This window comes from Sinocyclocheilus anshuiensis, unplaced genomic scaffold (assembly GCF_001515605.1).
Source record: "Sinocyclocheilus anshuiensis isolate Anshui unplaced genomic scaffold, SAMN03320099.WGS_v1.1 scaffold579, whole genome shotgun sequence".
Taxonomy (NCBI): Eukaryota; Metazoa; Chordata; class Actinopteri; order Cypriniformes; family Cyprinidae; genus Sinocyclocheilus; species Sinocyclocheilus anshuiensis.
Window position 1 is genome coordinate 2,668,473 of NW_015551075.1, and position 18,279 is coordinate 2,686,751.

General features: G+C 37.1%; 1 protein-coding gene across 1 annotated transcript in view; it reads left to right on the top strand.

The window, feature by feature from the left end:
- furina (furin (paired basic amino acid cleaving enzyme) a) overlaps nt 1-18,279 on the top strand; it is a 96,491-nt gene that overhangs the window by 42,670 nt on the left and 35,542 nt on the right. Inside the window, exons 3-5 of the mRNA XM_016452244.1 lie at nt 6,667-6,762; nt 13,253-13,381; nt 13,469-13,545. Coding sequence (XP_016307730.1) covers nt 6,667-6,762; nt 13,253-13,381; nt 13,469-13,545 — 302 coding nt within the window. The remainder of the gene's footprint in view (nt 1-6,666; nt 6,763-13,252; nt 13,382-13,468; nt 13,546-18,279) is intronic.

Sequence of the window (18,279 nt, forward strand, 5' to 3'; positions counted from 1 at the left end):
AATAATAATAATAATAATCGGCAGGGATCCCAGACCAATACAATTAGTGTGCCTCCTCTATTTTAAAACCCACGAGCCGCCACTGGATTTTAACAGAGGTGTTTGTGTTGCACATCATAGAAGATAATGCTTCCGTTAATTTTAATTGTTGGAGAAAACTGGTTAATTTTGAGCTTTTTTGCACTATTTTCGTCTTCCCGGATGCAACCAATCAAAAGGCTTATATAAACACCCCTAAATAAGCCTCAATAGTTATTAGAGGTGCAACAGCGCGTTCATATATGTTTTCGATGCAGAGTGCAAATGCAAATGGTTGTGAGTTTATTAGTGTTTTTAACTCAATGGGGTTGAAATGAAACTGTGAAACAAACCAAAGCTGTGTTGCCCGTCTCCACTCTTCCCCTTCCACTCTGCAGCGCACCACCCCCACTTTTGTAGCATTTTTCAAAATTGTGGTGAGAACTAACTGGTGCTGAAACAGGGGGTTTCATGCCCCTTTAAGTTTCTCTGGTTCTTCAAAGACCTTGTTTTTTCAGGGACTCCAACTAAAGACCCCATCGCTGTTGGGAACGTAACGAAGCACCAGGCACACTCAATTTTCAAGTCGTTCATCTTTGTTATTATTTCACACGACACTCTGCAGCACTCTCTCCTGTCTATTTTTTTTCCATCTGATCTTCTAAAGGATTGAGGGCATTTGTCCAGAGATTGTTTCTAGAAACTTTGCTGGCTTATGTTCCGATGTTTGACTTGTCTCCTCTGAACGTTGTGTATCTTTGAGTTCTCATCCTCACACGCTGTTCTCGTGAAACGTATATATCAAAACTCCTCAGTTTCCTCCCATGTGTACGTTGCTCTTAAGAACACCAAATAAAACTCTTCCGGTTTCTCTTGTCACAGTTTTGAAATACGAGCGTTTAAAGTTGCATTTCTCACTATGTGTCGACCTGACATCTGCATTCATTCACACTATAGCCTAAGTATTTGTTGCTCACCGACTTCCCCGGTCCAGATGGTGAGTTCTGAGTGGCCGTGAAACACAAACCCTGCAATTTTAATGCCAGAGGACTGCTAGAAACCCCCTTAATGGAAATCATCGACTGGACCTGTATGGCCCATTACTCACTTTCTAGAGGGGGTTAAAAAGTCCATCTTGTAACATGGCTGCAGCGCCACGCTCCACCAGTGCGAATGGCCTCCGGGAGCAGAGCGACTTCCCTCGAGATGGGAAAAACACTCCATTGTCTGGTGTTCAGTTGTGATGAGGTGTGTGAATAGTGAACCTAGGTGGGTGCCAACACAATGGCAGAGAGTCATCGCACAGAGCCTGGTTTGACTCATTTGTCCATCTCATATTCTTTTCCAGAAAGTTGCTTTTGTTCGTGAGTGCAAAATGATTAGTCCTTGAGTTACAATGGTGCTAGTTGTTCTCTTACATTTCATGCATTGGATGCGTTGTCAAAGACATCAGTCTTTTGGGAATTGCATCAGATATGCTGGAGGCTTTTTTTTTCACTTCTAAGTATAGACTGGAAGTCATAGTTGCTATTTTTTATTGTTGTTCACCTTTGCCATCTGTCAGGTATCATTTCAAAGTCACATGCTGTATATTTGAAAAAAAAAAAAAAACTAAAAACTGTAGTTTGTCACTATTACTTAGCCTGTGCATATTTATATATTGAAAAAAATGTCTGTCATTTTTTTTACTTCTAGCCTGTACTATACTCTTGCTACTGCGACCTTGCTTCGCGTTTTTGTATTTCTCATTCGTCAGTTGCTTTTCATAAAACTATAGATGATTTTGTCATTGTGGCTGTTAATACTAGAGCCCGACCGATATATCGTTTTGCCGATATTATCGGCCGATATGAGCCTGTCGCCGATATATCGGTTGATAGCCCCTGGGCTTCGGGAGTTACGGGTGGTTAAATTCGCGGTCCGGCGCCGACCGATCTAGCGATTCCGGGGGGCTACCGACGCGCGGAGGGTGGCGTTCGAGAGGACTCCTCGAGCTGAAGGGATCCCCCAAATTTGGTGGAGATCCGCTGGCGCGTTTGCGAGATAGGTGACACCAGTCAACACTTTCCCTTCAGTAAGGAGGTCTCTTGTTCATTCACGCGTTGTCTTATTCGACCGTAAGTGCCCTGCGAAGTGGACTTCACATGAAATTCCGCCATGATTCCAGTTCCAAGGGAACGTACACACATGGGGTTCAGAATATATATATTTTTTATCCATAGTAATTTTACACTTGTCTAGTACATATGTCGCTTTGTTTCATAATTACAGTGTATACGTTTTTCTTTATTTACCCTCAAAAAATGGAAGTGAATTGTGACAACATGCCCCGTAGGTGGAACACATTGTAACATCTGAGGGGCACGTTGTAACTTGACCATATGACAGCTTAAAATCTTATATGATCAAATTAATATATATATATTTATTTTTATTTTATTTTTTTCAAATAAAAGAATGGCGTTTTTTAAGAATTAAAAATAATCTGATTTTGGAGTTTGACAATGAACACATTGCAACCATGCTTGGGACGGCCCATATAAATGAGCAAAAATGCTTTACATGTCTTGAAATAATAATTTCTAAACATTAAACATTGACTGTCAGTGTTTATTCACCTGTTTCTTGTTGTTTCTCATAAAAATTCATTAAAGTAAATAGTGTAAATTACATCGCTAATGTCATAGAATAGCACATTGTAACGTTACAACGTGCCCCATCTGCGCAACTGGAGTTTAAAACCAGTTGCTGTCTTCTGCTAGTTAGAGAAGCCCATCATTACATATCTCTGTCACGTCATTATAAGTGTTTGATCACCACATTTGAGTGATCATTGCAAAAAATGTGTTTATGTATATATATTCTGTATATGAATATACTGTATTCTATATATAGTACCAGTCAAATGTTTGGACACACGAATGGGAAAGTGTCCAAACTGTTGACTGGTACCATACTATAATATACACAAAGAATATCGGCCGATATATCGGTATCGGCCTTTTTTTATTCCCTAATATCGGTATCGGTATCGGCCCCAAAAAACCCATATCGGTCGGGCTCTAGTTAATACCCACTCGCCAAGTGAACCAACACCCTTTGGTTCTCCAATGATTGTCGAACTGTTATGATTAGGCAAACTGAAAATCAGGAAATATTAAATTGTGAGCTGTAGAACTGTCCAATTAAAATTCCATCTGCGTATTTAAGATAAAAATGCAAATAAGAATGCAAAAACTGTGCATTCAAATTTAAGATGTGTAGCAAGCACTAGCAACCATTTTTATTAAAACATACTGTTGATTAAAAATTTAGAAGGACAGTTCTAGTATTTCCTTCTAGTATAATTTCTAGTATAATTCTAGTTCTAGTATAATCCAATAATAGTCAATATTGTAATTGCACCACTTACTGAACACCGGTAAACTGAAGTGCTTTACTAGCAGTTTAATTAATTCCTCCAAACTGATCCTGTACCCTTAAGAAGTTAATTAGACAAATACACAACATAAACATAATATTACAACTTGTTTCTGCACAAAATGATACAAATGCATCATGAAGCTAACTGTGCTCATGGAAAGTCACATTGTGAAAGAAAGAAACACACTGAAATGTTAATCACTGAAGCATTAAATAAATCATTATTACAGTAGTGTGCTCTTTTAGTAACATTAGTATTTCATGAGATCAGGGTTTCAAAACGAGCAGTTTTCTGTTTTTTTGTTGATTTATGTTTGAATTAATTCTATATAAAATATGTGAATATTTGGTTTATTTTGTAATGCCCATCAATTAAAATAATATTCAGTGTAATATACCTATAACATTAAATGCTATTTGGGTCAAAATAAAGTTGATTAAAGTGAATAAATACTGAAAAATATTGACTAAATTTAAAGGATGTTTTCGTCAAAAGACAAACTAGGACTAAATAATGGTGTGAATATTAACACTGGACCTGGCCTGAGAATTTGATTTAATAATTGTAGTCATTTTAGTTTAAAAATAAATGCACTTTAACAGCCATATTTGTTCTTTGAGGTAACCAATATAACTCAGTCATTTTTTTTTTTGCGCCATCTTGTGGACTTCTCATTTCAAAATTTGGTGTTCAATTGTGTTTTAATCTAACTGAAATGTCCTTTTTTTTTAATTTGGACATCATTAAAATATTTCAGTGAAAAATTCAAATTTAGTTTCTCAGCCCTATATTGATGGCCCTCGTGGGATTCCTTTGCAGTTGTGGTCGCTTCATATTTCTGCTCATTTAGATGAAAAGATTGACCTCTGTTTAACTTTGCAGGATCATCAATGGTCACTATCGCTCCGATGGCTGCAGAAGGTTGACTCTCATTTAAAATGATTGACTTCTGGTCATTTTGATGATAGAAATGGCTATTACTGTGAAGGAAATCACTCCTAGTGAAATGAAGCCTGCAGTTGTGTGAAGATGTTGCCCCTTGTAAAGTGTGTCGGTCCTGTTGCCTGCACTCTCAGCGTGTCTCAGTGGCATTTCCCCTGACTGCCCTGCTCCGCTTCCTGTTGTTGAATTTTTTCGCTCTCCTCAGCTTCAGAAAGCGCAGCCTTTGAGCCGTGTTTTATCACGAACAATAGTGACTGTTGGCAAATTTGGAATGCAAATTACTTTTATACTATGCAGTCTTCATGCATTCTTTTGCATTGATTTTTCTAATAAACAACATGTGTGCAAATTTCACATTATTCTGTATGTCATGTAATTCTCATAAATTATATATACCAAGTAATTAATCTCGATGGGTAAATGTTTTCTGCAAATGTGATTTAAGCAACTGACTTTATTATCTGTATTTCCAGAGTAGAAGTTAAGATATTCCAGATCAGTTCCATCCGGACTCCATTTATAGTCGAGATTTTATCAAAACTCTCTGTTCTGTATCACTCAGTCTGTCTTCATAGCTTCAGAAATCCATTTCCTATTTCTTAGTCCTTTGGCAGCGTTAATATTTTCTTTAAAACACATTTGGCTCAAGTCAAAACATCAGAGCTGTCATAGATGAAGCAACATCAGTCATGAGGTTATTCATTATGCATTGCTTTGCCAACAGAGTACTGGCTCTAATTGAGCTTAATTTCAGATCAGGTCAATCTTTAAAAGTTAGAAGTGCTTGTGTGTACTACTTTTTTAAATTACCATATTACTCTTGCTAATTAATCAGCAGTGGGAAAAGTGATGTAATGTTTAGACGACATGTCTATCCCCAATAAGTTGCCAAGCAGATAGCCTCAGATCTTAATGTGAATTCCTATCCAGCACTTTTTTTCTTTTTAGTTTTTCATGCGTTTTCTTGAATTCCAGTGATAACATCAGTGGGTTTTGAGCCTTATCTTGCATGTTCAAAAAGATCTTACCACAAAGAATCTTTAAAAAAACAAAACAATTCTACTTCAAAACTTGAAATAAGTTAATATCTGAAGCTGAATTTTATTTTATTTTATGAACTTTTTTATTTGAAATTTTATTTTGTTTCAACTTTTCAAAGATCATTTCATACCTAGCACAAATGGTGTGGTTTAAATGCCAAAGTTTTAAACTTGGGGTTAGGAGAGTGAATAAATACCCAAACCCAATATAAGCAAAATTTACAGTAATGCTTAACTAAAGTGTTGTGGGAAATATTTGAGTTTGTCAATCAAGTCAAACAAAAAACCTCTGACAACATGACCTAAACTTTGAACATCTGTCAGTACACAAAAGAATAGGTTGATTATTAACTAATTTATCCAAATAAAGCAGATATATAGTGCATTGCTGTCAAGTATATGATGATTTGCTGGTAAATTTCGTCATGACAGCATGACCTTGAGGGCCGTTGAGTGGTGGGTCAAATGAGTCTTGGTTGTTCTTCACGGCTGTGAACATCCCAGCTGGCCCGTCATTCTTCTTCTGGCCACTCACTTCACTTTCCTGTCACATGTCTGTCCATTTCATCCACTAAAAGTCATTCTAGACCGTGAGCAGTGAGCTCTGACATGAGCAGCGCTGAGCCGTCAATCACGTAATCTGCCACCATCTGCGTTTTCTGCCCCGCTGCAACAGTCGCTGCCCTAGAGAAACAGCTTCCCCTCTTTCAACAGACCTCTCTGTCTTTGAGTTGAGTGGAGGAGGATTGTGAGGAGACAGAAAACAAGACAGTGTGTGTCCGTCAGCAGCTTTCGTCAGAGCATGAAATCAAAATCGACCATATTTACTATAATCTACTGTGCAAATTTCATCATTACTTGTTATAATTCTTTCGTCAAAATGCATTAACTTTCTTACATTTCTGCTGACATTACCAAGGCTTCATGGTCTGGGAAAAATTATATTAAGCAATAAAGTCAAATCCTGCCCTACATTCTTATAATTCAGTTTTCATATAATTAGTGAAACTGAATATTGTTTCACACAAATATGTCACGTTACAGAAGATAAATGCTTTTTGAATGGAGTTTCACATATTTTTACCCATGTTTAAATGCATCACACAGATTTGGGTCTGTTATTATTGCTGCTAATGATCCATTGATTTTCATAAAAAAATCACTCATTCTCGATCTGATGGAAAGCAAACCTTGGACACAATTACTTCTCATATGTCTCTGACTGTTTGTTTGTTTCTCAAGGTAATGTGGGCGGAACAGCAGGTGGTGAAACAAAGAAAGAAGAGGGATATTTACTATGAGCCGGCCGATCCGAAGTTTGCACAGCAGTGGTACTTGGTGAGTAAATAGCTCATCTGTTTGTTTGTGCGCACGTGTGTGTCCGCAAACTGTTTGTTCATTTGCAAGCACGATACCTCCCGCTCAGATCGAATGGTCTGGGTGGGCTGTTGTAATGTTCTGTTTGGATCCATAGGACTCCAAGTAGGACCTTTTGCCCCTATTAAATGGGACATTGTGTAACCGTGAACTTGCTGCCATTATGATCATCCGGTGGAGCTTAAATTTTAATCATCCGGTTGTGATTTGGCTCTTCGGAAACATTCCTGACGTTCTGGCCTTCATTCTCCATCAGTCTTTATACATACCCTCTCCTGAGATGATAGTCCTTCTGTGTCACTATTTTAAAGTGGTCATATTCGTTTAAAATAATTTACTAATGACTGTTTATATGCAAATTCAATTCACTGCAATATTAGATTTTGAATGTACTGTTTATGTATATTTAGTTTAAACTGCCGTTTAATAAATACACATTTGCATGAGAAATGAGCAGCATGTGGTGTCAACACTACCAAAATACCAATAAAATATGAAGCAAGCAATGCTGGGAAAGCAGCTGAGTCAGCTGACTAAAGACGTGCATGATTACCTGTTTGTTACTTGAAAAGACAATAAGGAGAAGAAGTGTCCCAATTCTGTCTTGCTTAAATATTAGCCACATTTTCCAATAACTAGAAATCTCTGGATGAGAGTATGTGCACAAACATCTCTCTCTTAAATATCTTTAAAGTATTTTTGAGTCTTGAATATAATCTGTTTGAAAGATATGGTATTTATCTTTCTATTGTTATTCAACCTCTTTTAATTGGATATAAATTTCATTTGATTGCCCCAATCTTTTTTTCCCCAATTTAGGTGTTTACAGCGGGTTTTTTTTACATATTGAGCTAATATTCAGTTTAATGGATTCTTAGGCTGCATGTAATTGTAGATAAAGTAGGCAAGTTTCTGTCTGACAAGGTTGGAAAACTATGATTCAAGATGATGGATGTAGAATGCCTAGGCCTATATATCAGCTCTGATACTCAAATATCGACTGTCAGGCTACAGACAATATTTTACAATTATGTGTCATTCCTTCCTCACAGTCTCCTGTTATATTGATACTTTTACTATTATTAAGACTATTGAATTAACATGCACTTTTTAAAGACTTCATGATTACTTATAATTTACAGGTCTGTTTTCAAGGCCAGCAAAGAATGAATGAATTAATTTATTTATTTAATATATTTATAAAATGAAATAAAAATGTATTTATATTTATTGATTGAACTAGTTATTAAGAATCCCCCCATCCCTCATATATCTCATTTATGGCAATCTTGCAGAGTAATGTGAATCTTGTGTTAAGTCATTGCTCAGTCATTTTGCATTCAGCGGTGATTCACCAGACCTGGACGTTTTGTTCCAGCTAATGAACCAAGGAGACAATAGATGCTTTTTCTCATAGTTTGGGAAATGTCAATGTCATGACTGAGCTCCAATCCTTCTCAACGCAGGGCTCCAGACAAAAAAATCGAGTAAGGAGCCATTGGGCTCCTATAAGAAAAAAACGTAGGCGCCAAATAGACAGAATAAACGTGTTTTATTTATTTTATTATTATTTTAATTATTTTTTTTACATTTTAACATTTCAATCATACTGTCATGTGCTTATGTCAGCATTTTAATCCATCTTGTAGATGACCTGAGAACTAAGGTTCACTTAAAGTGGGAACTAAATGTCTTTTCCAACTTGAAATATACAGTCAGAAAGAATTGTTCATTAAACAGAATCTGTACCAATCATGGACCATAAGCATTACTTGGCCACTGAGTGTAGTTTGGGCTCCTCCTAAATGCATCCTGTAAATGTTGTCATACACTCTTAAAAATAAAGGTGCTTCATGATGCCATAGAAGAACCTTTTTTGTCTAAATGGTTTCATAAAGAACCTTTAACATCTTGAAGAAACTTTACGTTTCACAAAAGGTTCTTTGTGGCGAAAGAAGGTTCTTTAGATTATAAAAAGTTGAGAAAGAGATGGTTCTTTTAAGAACCTTTGACTGAATTATTCTTTGTGGAACCAAAAATGGTTCTTCTGTGGCATCGCTGTGAAGAACCTTTTTAATCACCTTTATTTTTAAGGCCCAATCTCAATTCTACCCCTTAGCCCTTCCCCTTTCCGAAGGGTTAGGGGTGTCTCAATTCTCTTTTGGTTGGAGGGGTAGGGGAAGGGGAAAAACTAAGATTTTTCGGGACCACACTTCAAACGAAGGGGTATGAATTATCTCAGCGTAAACCGGCTTCAGGGGCAACATGGCTGCCCGAGCGAACAAAAAGACATATAAATGTAAGCATTTTTGCCATTAATAAAGATTTTAACGAACAGTAATCATTTGTTTTATGTTACATTCAATCGTGAGTTTATATTTACGGTCATGTTACTCAAAGAAATGTTTGCAAAAAATCGCTAATATTTGCTAACTAATGTCATATCATTATAGACTGCACGATAGTGCCACAACATATATTCATGTCTGATCAGGGCGATAACCACCGTAGACATTGAGGGGGGCTAGTCCCCCCAATAATTGTAAATCGCTAAACCCTTTTCTCAAATATTGCCAATTGGAGAGCGAGAGAGAGGGCGATAAGGAGCCATTGGGCTCCTATAAGAAAAAAACGTAGGCGCCAAATAGACAGAATAAACGTGTTTTATTTATTTTATTATTATTTTAATTATTTTTTTTACATTTTAACATTTCAATCATACTGTCATGTGCTTATGTCAGCATTTTAATCCATCTTGTAGATGACCTGAGAACTAAGGTTCACTTAAAGTGGGAACTAAATGTCTTTTCCAACTTGAAATATACAGTCAGAAAGAATTGTTCATTAAACAGAATCTGTACCAATCATGGACCATAAGCATTACTTGGCCACTGAGTGTAGTTTGGGCTCCTCCTAAATGCATCCTGTAAATGTTGTCATACACTCTTAAAAATAAAGGTGCTTCATGATGCCATAGAAGAACCTTTTTTGTCTAAATGGTTTCATAAAGAACCTTTAACATCTTGAAGAAACTTTACGTTTCACAAAAGGTTCTTTGTGGCGAAAGAAGGTTCTTTAGATTATAAAAAGTTGAGAAAGAGATGGTTCTTTTAAGAACCTTTGACTGAATTATTCTTTGTGGAACCAAAAATGGTTCTTCTGTGGCATCGCTGTGAAGAACCTTTTTAATCACCTTTATTTTTAAGGCCCAATCTCAATTCTACCCCTTAGCCCTTCCCCTTTCCGAAGGGTTAGGGGTGTCTCAATTCTCTTTTGGTTGGAGGGGTAGGGGAAGGGGAAAAACTAAGATTTTTCGGGACTACACTTCAAACGAAGGGGTATGAATTATCTCAGCGTAAACCGGCTTCAGGGGCAACATGGCTGCCCGAGCGAACAAAAAGACATATAAATGTAAGCATTTTTGCCATTAATAAAGATTTTAACGAACAGTAATCATTTGTTTTATGTTACATTCAATCGTGAGTTTATATTTACGGTCATGTTACTCAAAGAAATGTTTGCAAAAAATCGCTAATATTTGCTAACTAATGTCATATCATTATAGACTGCACGATAGTGCCACAACATTATTCATGTCTGATCAGGGCGATAACCACCTTAGACATTGAGGGGGGCTAGTCCCCCCCAAGTCCTCCACCGCTGTGTGTGAGAGAGAGAGAGATTCTATAAAACAGAATTGGGATTGGGCCTAAGAGTGTATGTCTTTCACACTTTCAGTCTGTTTTTCTTAATTAGTAAAATGCAATTTTATAGGAGGAGCTGAATCATGTAGACAACAGGTTAAGTAAAAATATTGATATGCAATAGCACATAAATATAGCAAAATGCTCCTCTTTATAGTTATTTTTCTAGCTGACTGATGAGCTTATGGACACCAAATGGTTATTTTGAGGTATTACGCTATACACGTTTTCAGCAGTTTGAAACAGTTCAGTAAGTTGTACTGTAGGCTGTCTTATAAAATAGCCTACCTTTTGATGTTAATTCATGTTCATTATGTACTATAATAAGAGAAGGATTAAATGGGTTCACTTGCCGCTTGAACTGAGGCGCTAAAACGATCGCGCCTGCCCCATTAAAGAGCGCCAAAACTGTATTTATTGTTTGAATTTCGTTATGAATTTGGAATCATTTTAAAGCTGGTACTTTGTTTATTAAAAAGTAACAAAGCACAAAGCTTTTTGCGATTACTGGATGGCAATGCGCTTCAAATAATATGAAGTTCACGCATTAAAAGAACACAACATAGACTAAGATCTTGATAAGAAGAAGCCATATTATTAATGATTCTAAACGAGAATTGTTAATGATATTGCCAATATCCACACAGCTGACAGCTTTACCTGTTGTAGTTTGTTGAAGTTGTGCACGCTGCTTTTCTGCACTTTCACTTCGCACGTCTCTGTCATTTCGATCTCTCTCGCGCTGCACAACTGAGCTGCGTTTAGCAGGTGTGCGTCAGCGCTGCAGAGATGAGGACTGTTTAAGACTTTGATGAAACTTTGTTGCGCATCGTCTCAGTTTAATACGCGAACATAACAAAAGATGTGATCGCAAAACAATCAGGAAAAAATGCATTACATGCAAACTTTCAAGTTATAACATGTAAATATATATAGTCGCCAGTCCAGTCCTCAGCAAATACTAATTAATATTTTTGGTCGCAAATGCGATCGTTTTAGTCGCAGTCTGGAGCCCTGCAACGCATTATTCCCCTCTTCACGGCAGCGTTATCAATGAAGTTTAACAGTACAACGGATAGAAGCCACTCAATAACATTTCCGCAGAATGGAATGCAGAGAAAGTTTCACCGCAAATGCAACAGTCATCACCAGCAGCAATTTATCAACCTCACCACCATTATTACTGGAACTTTGAGGTGAGATTGCATCATTTTGCCTGATGTAGGCTTAAGAAATAAACTCAGTTCTCTTCGTTTGACTTGCAATACCAGGATAAGCAGGAGAGTGTATCATTTTTGGGGTCATCAGAACTGACAGCACCTTACTGGCTTCAACTTCTCCCTGCGACCTCCCTGGGGAAGAGAGCAGTGACGCTGCTACCAAGAGGAAAGTCAAGGAGCCATGCAGCGAAATAAATTCAATTTTCTGCTCAGATAAACTCAGGTGGCCACGTTCATTTCTGCACTGGAGTGACATGCGTGTGGAGTGGGGAGAGGTCAGATCTCTGAGGTCTGACAGTGGGTGGGTGGACGGTCACCCTGACAGCGCTTCTCACTCGGCTGCTTGTCATTTCTCAAGATGTTTGTGTGTTTGTTTTTGTGTTACAGTCATCTTATTGCTCACCAAGGCTCCAAAAATACAGTAAAAAATGGTAATATCGTGAAATATTATTACAATTTAAAATATTTTTAAGTATTTAACCATGCAATCATTACTCCAGTCTTCAGTGTCACATGATCCGTTAGAAATCATTCTAATATGCTGATTTGATGCTCAAGAAAAAATGATCAATGTTGAAAACTCTTATTCTCACCCAGGTTGCATTTATTTGATAAAAAAATACAGTAAAAACAGTATTTTTTATTTTTCTCACAAAATATTAAGCAGCAAAAGCTGTTTTCAACTGTGATAAAAAGAAATAAGAAATCTTGAGCACCGCATGAGCATATTAGAATGATTTAATGTCAATGGCTGCTGAAAATTGACATCACAGGAATTAATTACCTTTTAAAAATATATTGTATTAAAATGGTTATTTTAAATTGTAATAATATTTCACAATATTACTATTTGTACTGTATTTTTGATCAAACAAATGCAGTTTTGTTCATTTAAGATACTACTTGATTAATTGAAGATACTAAAACTTTGAAAACATCTTAATTATGACTGGTAATGTATATATATTTTTTATTTATTTAAAAAAATATTTTGGGACAATTCTGTTATTAAATTATTTATTTAAACGATTTTCCCTCTTTTTCACACACACACACACACACACACACACACACACAAAAAAAAAACCTAGCATCAATGCAAAAACTGCTTTATATTTGTTATATTAGCTTAGGTGTGAAAATAACATAAAATTGTGTAACATAAAACCAATATAAACAGTACAGTGGAAGCTCTACTATCAACATATCAAGAGGACAGAAGGCAAACCAGAAACTCCATACCTGGGGTTACAGTACAATATGTGACTGCTATAACCTAGACAGGAAATCGTGAAGGCATATACTAGAGTTTCAGCATCTTTCATGCCTAGAACAGGAGGCCATGCGGTATTGAGGTAATGGCAGACTGCAGCCTTGAATCAGAGAGCTGATGTGAGCTTCAAAAGTGAAAGATGATCCTCAAAACATGACCCTCAAACAAATGTTGATGTTCTGCATCAGCGGAGTAGTTAGCAGAAGGGAAGTGGCTTCTATGCTGATCTGTTCTTTCTCTTATTCTCCATTCAGTACAATGAAGATCGTCGTGACCTCAATGTGAAGGAAGCCTGGAAGCAGGGTTTCACTGGACAAGGCGTCGTCGTGTCCATATTGGATGATGGAATTGAAAAAAAACACCCAGATCTGATTCAGAACTATGTGAGTTTGAGTAAATGACTATTACCTTTGCCATAAAACCCAAAACAAAATAATTTCATTAAATGTTCCTTATATATATATTTGCAGGATCCAGATGCTAGCTATGATGTCAATGATGGCGACCCAGACCCTCAACCTCGATACACCCAACTCAATGATAACAGGTACTCTATGCATCATTTACTGTAATTTGCTTAATAGAATCAAACCTAGTTTAGGTCCCCTTAGCAAACCCAGTGATTTATGGGCCGTTGCAGCTCAAACTGTTATTTGTTTTTCCCATCTTAGCCAGCACTGTATTTTGTGCCTAGGCATGAAACTTCTGGCATAAAACCAGCTGAAGTATGAATACTACTATACATTTACTGCTTTACTTAAAGGGGCCAAAGGTTTCCCCTGCGGAGTGGAGATGGGCGCAGGAATACACGGCCTGTAATATAGTGTGATTAGTGCCGTTGCAGTAGTCCATTTGTGTTGGACAGGACTTTTGTGCTTTTACTAATGAGGTTTTTGCCTACCCAGTGAGCAAACGGTAGTGCTATCATTTTCAGAATCACGATCTGCAATTATGATTTTCGTTCATCATTCATTTTTACAAATTTAATGGTGTTACACACAGTCACACTTGGCCAGATGCAGTTTACTATGTAAATGAGTTAATACCAATTTTCGAACAAAAATGCTGTAGTTTATAAGAATTTACTCCGCAAAGATGCAAAAAATGCAACAAAAGAAGTTACTTGATATATATTGTGGGACATTCATTGACCATTCACACTGACTGCGATTGAAATGTACCGTAGCTGGTGTTCTTACTCGACTGCAGCTATTTTCTTTTCACGTATATCCTACAGTAGGGTCATATCTTCCAGCCGAAAACATATTTTTACAGTAAATTAAATTCATTAATATGTAATACTGTAGTATGCAGGTTGTAGCAGTAGGCAGCAGCTTTCTCTGGCTGTTTTTTTGTGTTGTGTGTTCTGCTGGGAAATTAGTTTCTCTGTGATTGATGTGTTGTGAATTTAGTTCTCTCCATGGATTTTGGTTTGTTGTCTTGGTAATGGCCATCCACAACACTGGCCATTTTTATGGCCTACTTCATATAAATCAACAAGGAATTAGGTTGAATTGTAAAGAAAAAATGATGCTGTTGAGAGCGAGATACTTCAAAGCTATACTTCACCCAAAAATTACGATTCTGTCATTGTCATGTCATTCCAAAACTTTTTTTCCCTGTAGAATACGATAAAGAATTTAAAAAGAATCTTCACATAGATGCAGTTAATAGTGACCTCAGGCTGTCAAGCTCCAAAAAACACTATAAAATTACTCCATACAACTTGAGCGCTATATTCCAGGTCTTCTGTAGCCATATTAGAGCTTTGTGACAAACCAAAAATAACAAAATTATTCATTGATATTTTCACCTCCACTACAGCTCTCAACTTTTACATTATTTTTTGTAATTGATGTCCAACTTGCACCATATTTTTTATATATTATTTATTTATTATTTTTTATTTTTTTATATATTTATACATATTATTTGAGAGCTGCAGCGGAGATTCAGGTAATGGCTGAATTAAGACTTAGACTATATATACCGTACAAGTTTCTGGTGTTTATCAAGGCTGCATTTGTTTGACCCCAAACTTTTCAATGGTAACTTTTGCAGTTAATAGTGACCTCAGGCTGTCAAGCTCCAAAAAACACTATAAAATTACTCCATACAACTTGAGCGCTATATTCCAGGTCTTCGTGAGCCATATTAGAGCTTTGTGACAAACCAAAAATAACAAAATTATTCATTGATATTTTCACCTCCACTATAGCTCTCAACTTTTACATTATTTTTTGTAATTGATGTCCAACTTGCACCATATTTTTGACTGCTTTTATTGTCCTCATTTGTAAGTCGCTTTGGATAAAAGCGTCTGCTAAATGACTAAATAAATAAATAAAATAAATAAATAAACTTTTGATTATCACCCAAAGTTAAGATATATGGCTTTTTCATGCTTTCATAGTGTTTTTTTGATCCAGCCTGTGGTCACTATGAACTTGTGGTCTTTGTATTGAAAAGATCTATGATGATTGTTTAAACATGGTATTTTTTTGTGTTCCATAGAATAAATAACAGCGTAAAATTTTGAGTGACATGAAGGTTAGCAAATGATGACAGAACGGTTATTTCTTTGGGTGAAGTATTCCTTTATACGTTCAGATGCGTTCATTACCACCCTTCCAAACTGAATCAAACCCATCAACTTTTACAAAACAAGACAATTTTTTGGCTACCAATCACAGCTAAACTCTGTTGTCAAGTCAAGTCACCTTTATTTATATAGTGCTTTATACAATACAGATTGTGTCAAAGCATCTTTACAGTGTAAAACAGGAAAAATGTGTGCTGATAATGCAGGAGGACAATAGAAAACAGTCAGTTTATCAGTTAATGTTGGTTCATCGTTGGTTCAGTGATGCCATCATCCAGCTCAGTTCAGTTCTCTTCCAATAGTGTCTGTGCAGTCAAGTCAATGTTGCCAGAAATTGTGTCCCCAAATAAGCAAACCAAAGGCGACAGTGGCAAGGAACCAAAACTCCATCGGTGACAGAAATTGAGAAAAAAGCCTTGGGAGAAACCAGGCTCAGTCAGGGGGCCAGTTCTTCTCTAGCCAGATGAAACCAACATGATGGGGTTTAATTCCAGACTGCAACACACGTCAGATTGAGCAGAGGACTTGTCTGGCTTTCGTGGTCTTGTGCCGATGGTCTGGTGGTCTTCACAGGGGATCTGTCTCTAGGTTTTGTCTAGTTGACCTGTTCTCCTCTGACAATCAGGGATGTAGAGGTCGTCTCTAGGTGCTGATCCACCATCTGGACTGGATACAGACTGGATCTGGGTGACTACAGTGATCATCTGATCTGGATACGGACTGTATCTGGGTGGCTACAGTGACCTCGGAATAAGAATAAAATAGAATAATATTAGCATAGATGCCATTCTTTATGATGTAACAAGCATCGGGTGTTATGGGAAGTGTTCCCGGTTCCGGTTGACCTCATTAATGCAGCCTAACAATCCTTTAACAGATTTATAGACAGATATAGAAAAGTGGTAATGTGTTATGTGTATGCCAGGTTAAAGAGATGGGTCTTTATCTAGATTTAAACTGACAGAGTGTGTGTCTGCCTCCCGAACAACGTTAGGTAGATTGTTCCAGAGTTTGGGCGCTAAATAGGAAAAGGATCTGCCGCCCGCAGTTGATTTTGATATTCTAGGTATTATCAAATGGCCAGAGTTTTGAGATCGCAGTGGATGTGAAGGACTATAATGCGATAAGATCTCGCTCAAGTACTGAGGAGCTAAACCATTCAGGGCTTTATAAGTAATTTGCAAGAATGTATACGATGTATACATTCTTGCTAATTATTTAAGAATGCATTAAAATGTATACGATGTTTAATAGGGAGCCAGTGCAGGTTGACAGAACTGGGAAAATATGGTCATACTTCCTGGTTCTAGTAAGAACTCAAGCTGCTGCATTTTGGACCAGCTGGAGTTTGTTTATTAAGCGCGCAGAGCAACCACCCAATAAAGCATTACAATAATCTAACTAATGCATGAATTAACGTTTCTGCATTTGACATTGAAATTTAGATATAGTAGATAATTTAGATATATTTTTAAGATGGAAAATGCAGTTTTACAAATGCTAGAAATGTGACTTTCAAAAGAAAGATTGCTATCAAATAGCACACAGAGGTTCCTAACTGATGATGAAGAATTGACAGCACAGCCATCATGTGTTAGACAGTGTTCTGGATTATTACATGTGGAGGTTTTTGTTCTGATAATTAACACCTATGTTTTTTCAGAATTTAGCAGTAGGAAATTAATAGTCATCCATTTTTCTACACATTCTGTTAGTTTTGCAAAATGGTATGTTTTTCATCAGACCGCGAAGAAATATAGAGCTGAGTGTCATCAGCATAACAGTGAAAGCTAACACCATGTTTCCTGATGATGTTTCCCAAGGGTAGCATTTAAAGTGTGAAATGAAATGGTCCCAGTACTGAGCCTTGCGGTACTACATACTGCACTTGTGAACGATATGATACTTCTTCATTCACTACATTCATCTACGAATTTCATTCATCTACGAATTGATGACGGTCAGATAAGAATTATTTGAACCATGCCAATGCAATTCCAACAACAATTGTGGAATTGTTTCTCAGGGAATCTATAGTGCACTGTCTGATGCAATACTGTAGCTGACTGCTGCATGGTTATAATTTCCTCTGTAATACTATCAATCTTGGAAGTAAAGAAGTTCAAGTTCACAATTTTCTATGAGACCTATGTTATTCTGTGGGCACCACTTAGACATCCAGCCATTGAGTGACGACAGTCTGCTATGTATCTCATCACCACGGTAAGCAGGGAGGGGACCAGAGCATATTACTGTCTGATATCGTACTTGCAAGTTCACAAACCTCTTTAATGTTATGTTTAGTGATCTCTGGCTGGTGAAGTCGAACATCATTAGTGCCGACGTGAATAACAATCTTACTGAATTTACATTAGCATTAGCCAGCACTTTTAAATTTGCCAAGATGTCAGGCACTCTGGTTCCCGGTAAACATTGGACTATGGTGGCTGGTGTCTCTATTTTCACGTTCCGTACAATATAATCGCCAATAACTAGGGCACTTTCATCAGCTTTCTCAGTGGGTGCGTCATTGGGAGAACCTGTTTAATGTTTTGATCAGAACGGAAGAGCAGTGTTTGTCCCGTGACTGTGCCGCCTCACAGTCACCCTGCTGTGGGGACTCTGCAACCGGAAACAAACAATATACGGGACACTCTAAGCTAGTCACATCCCAAGCCA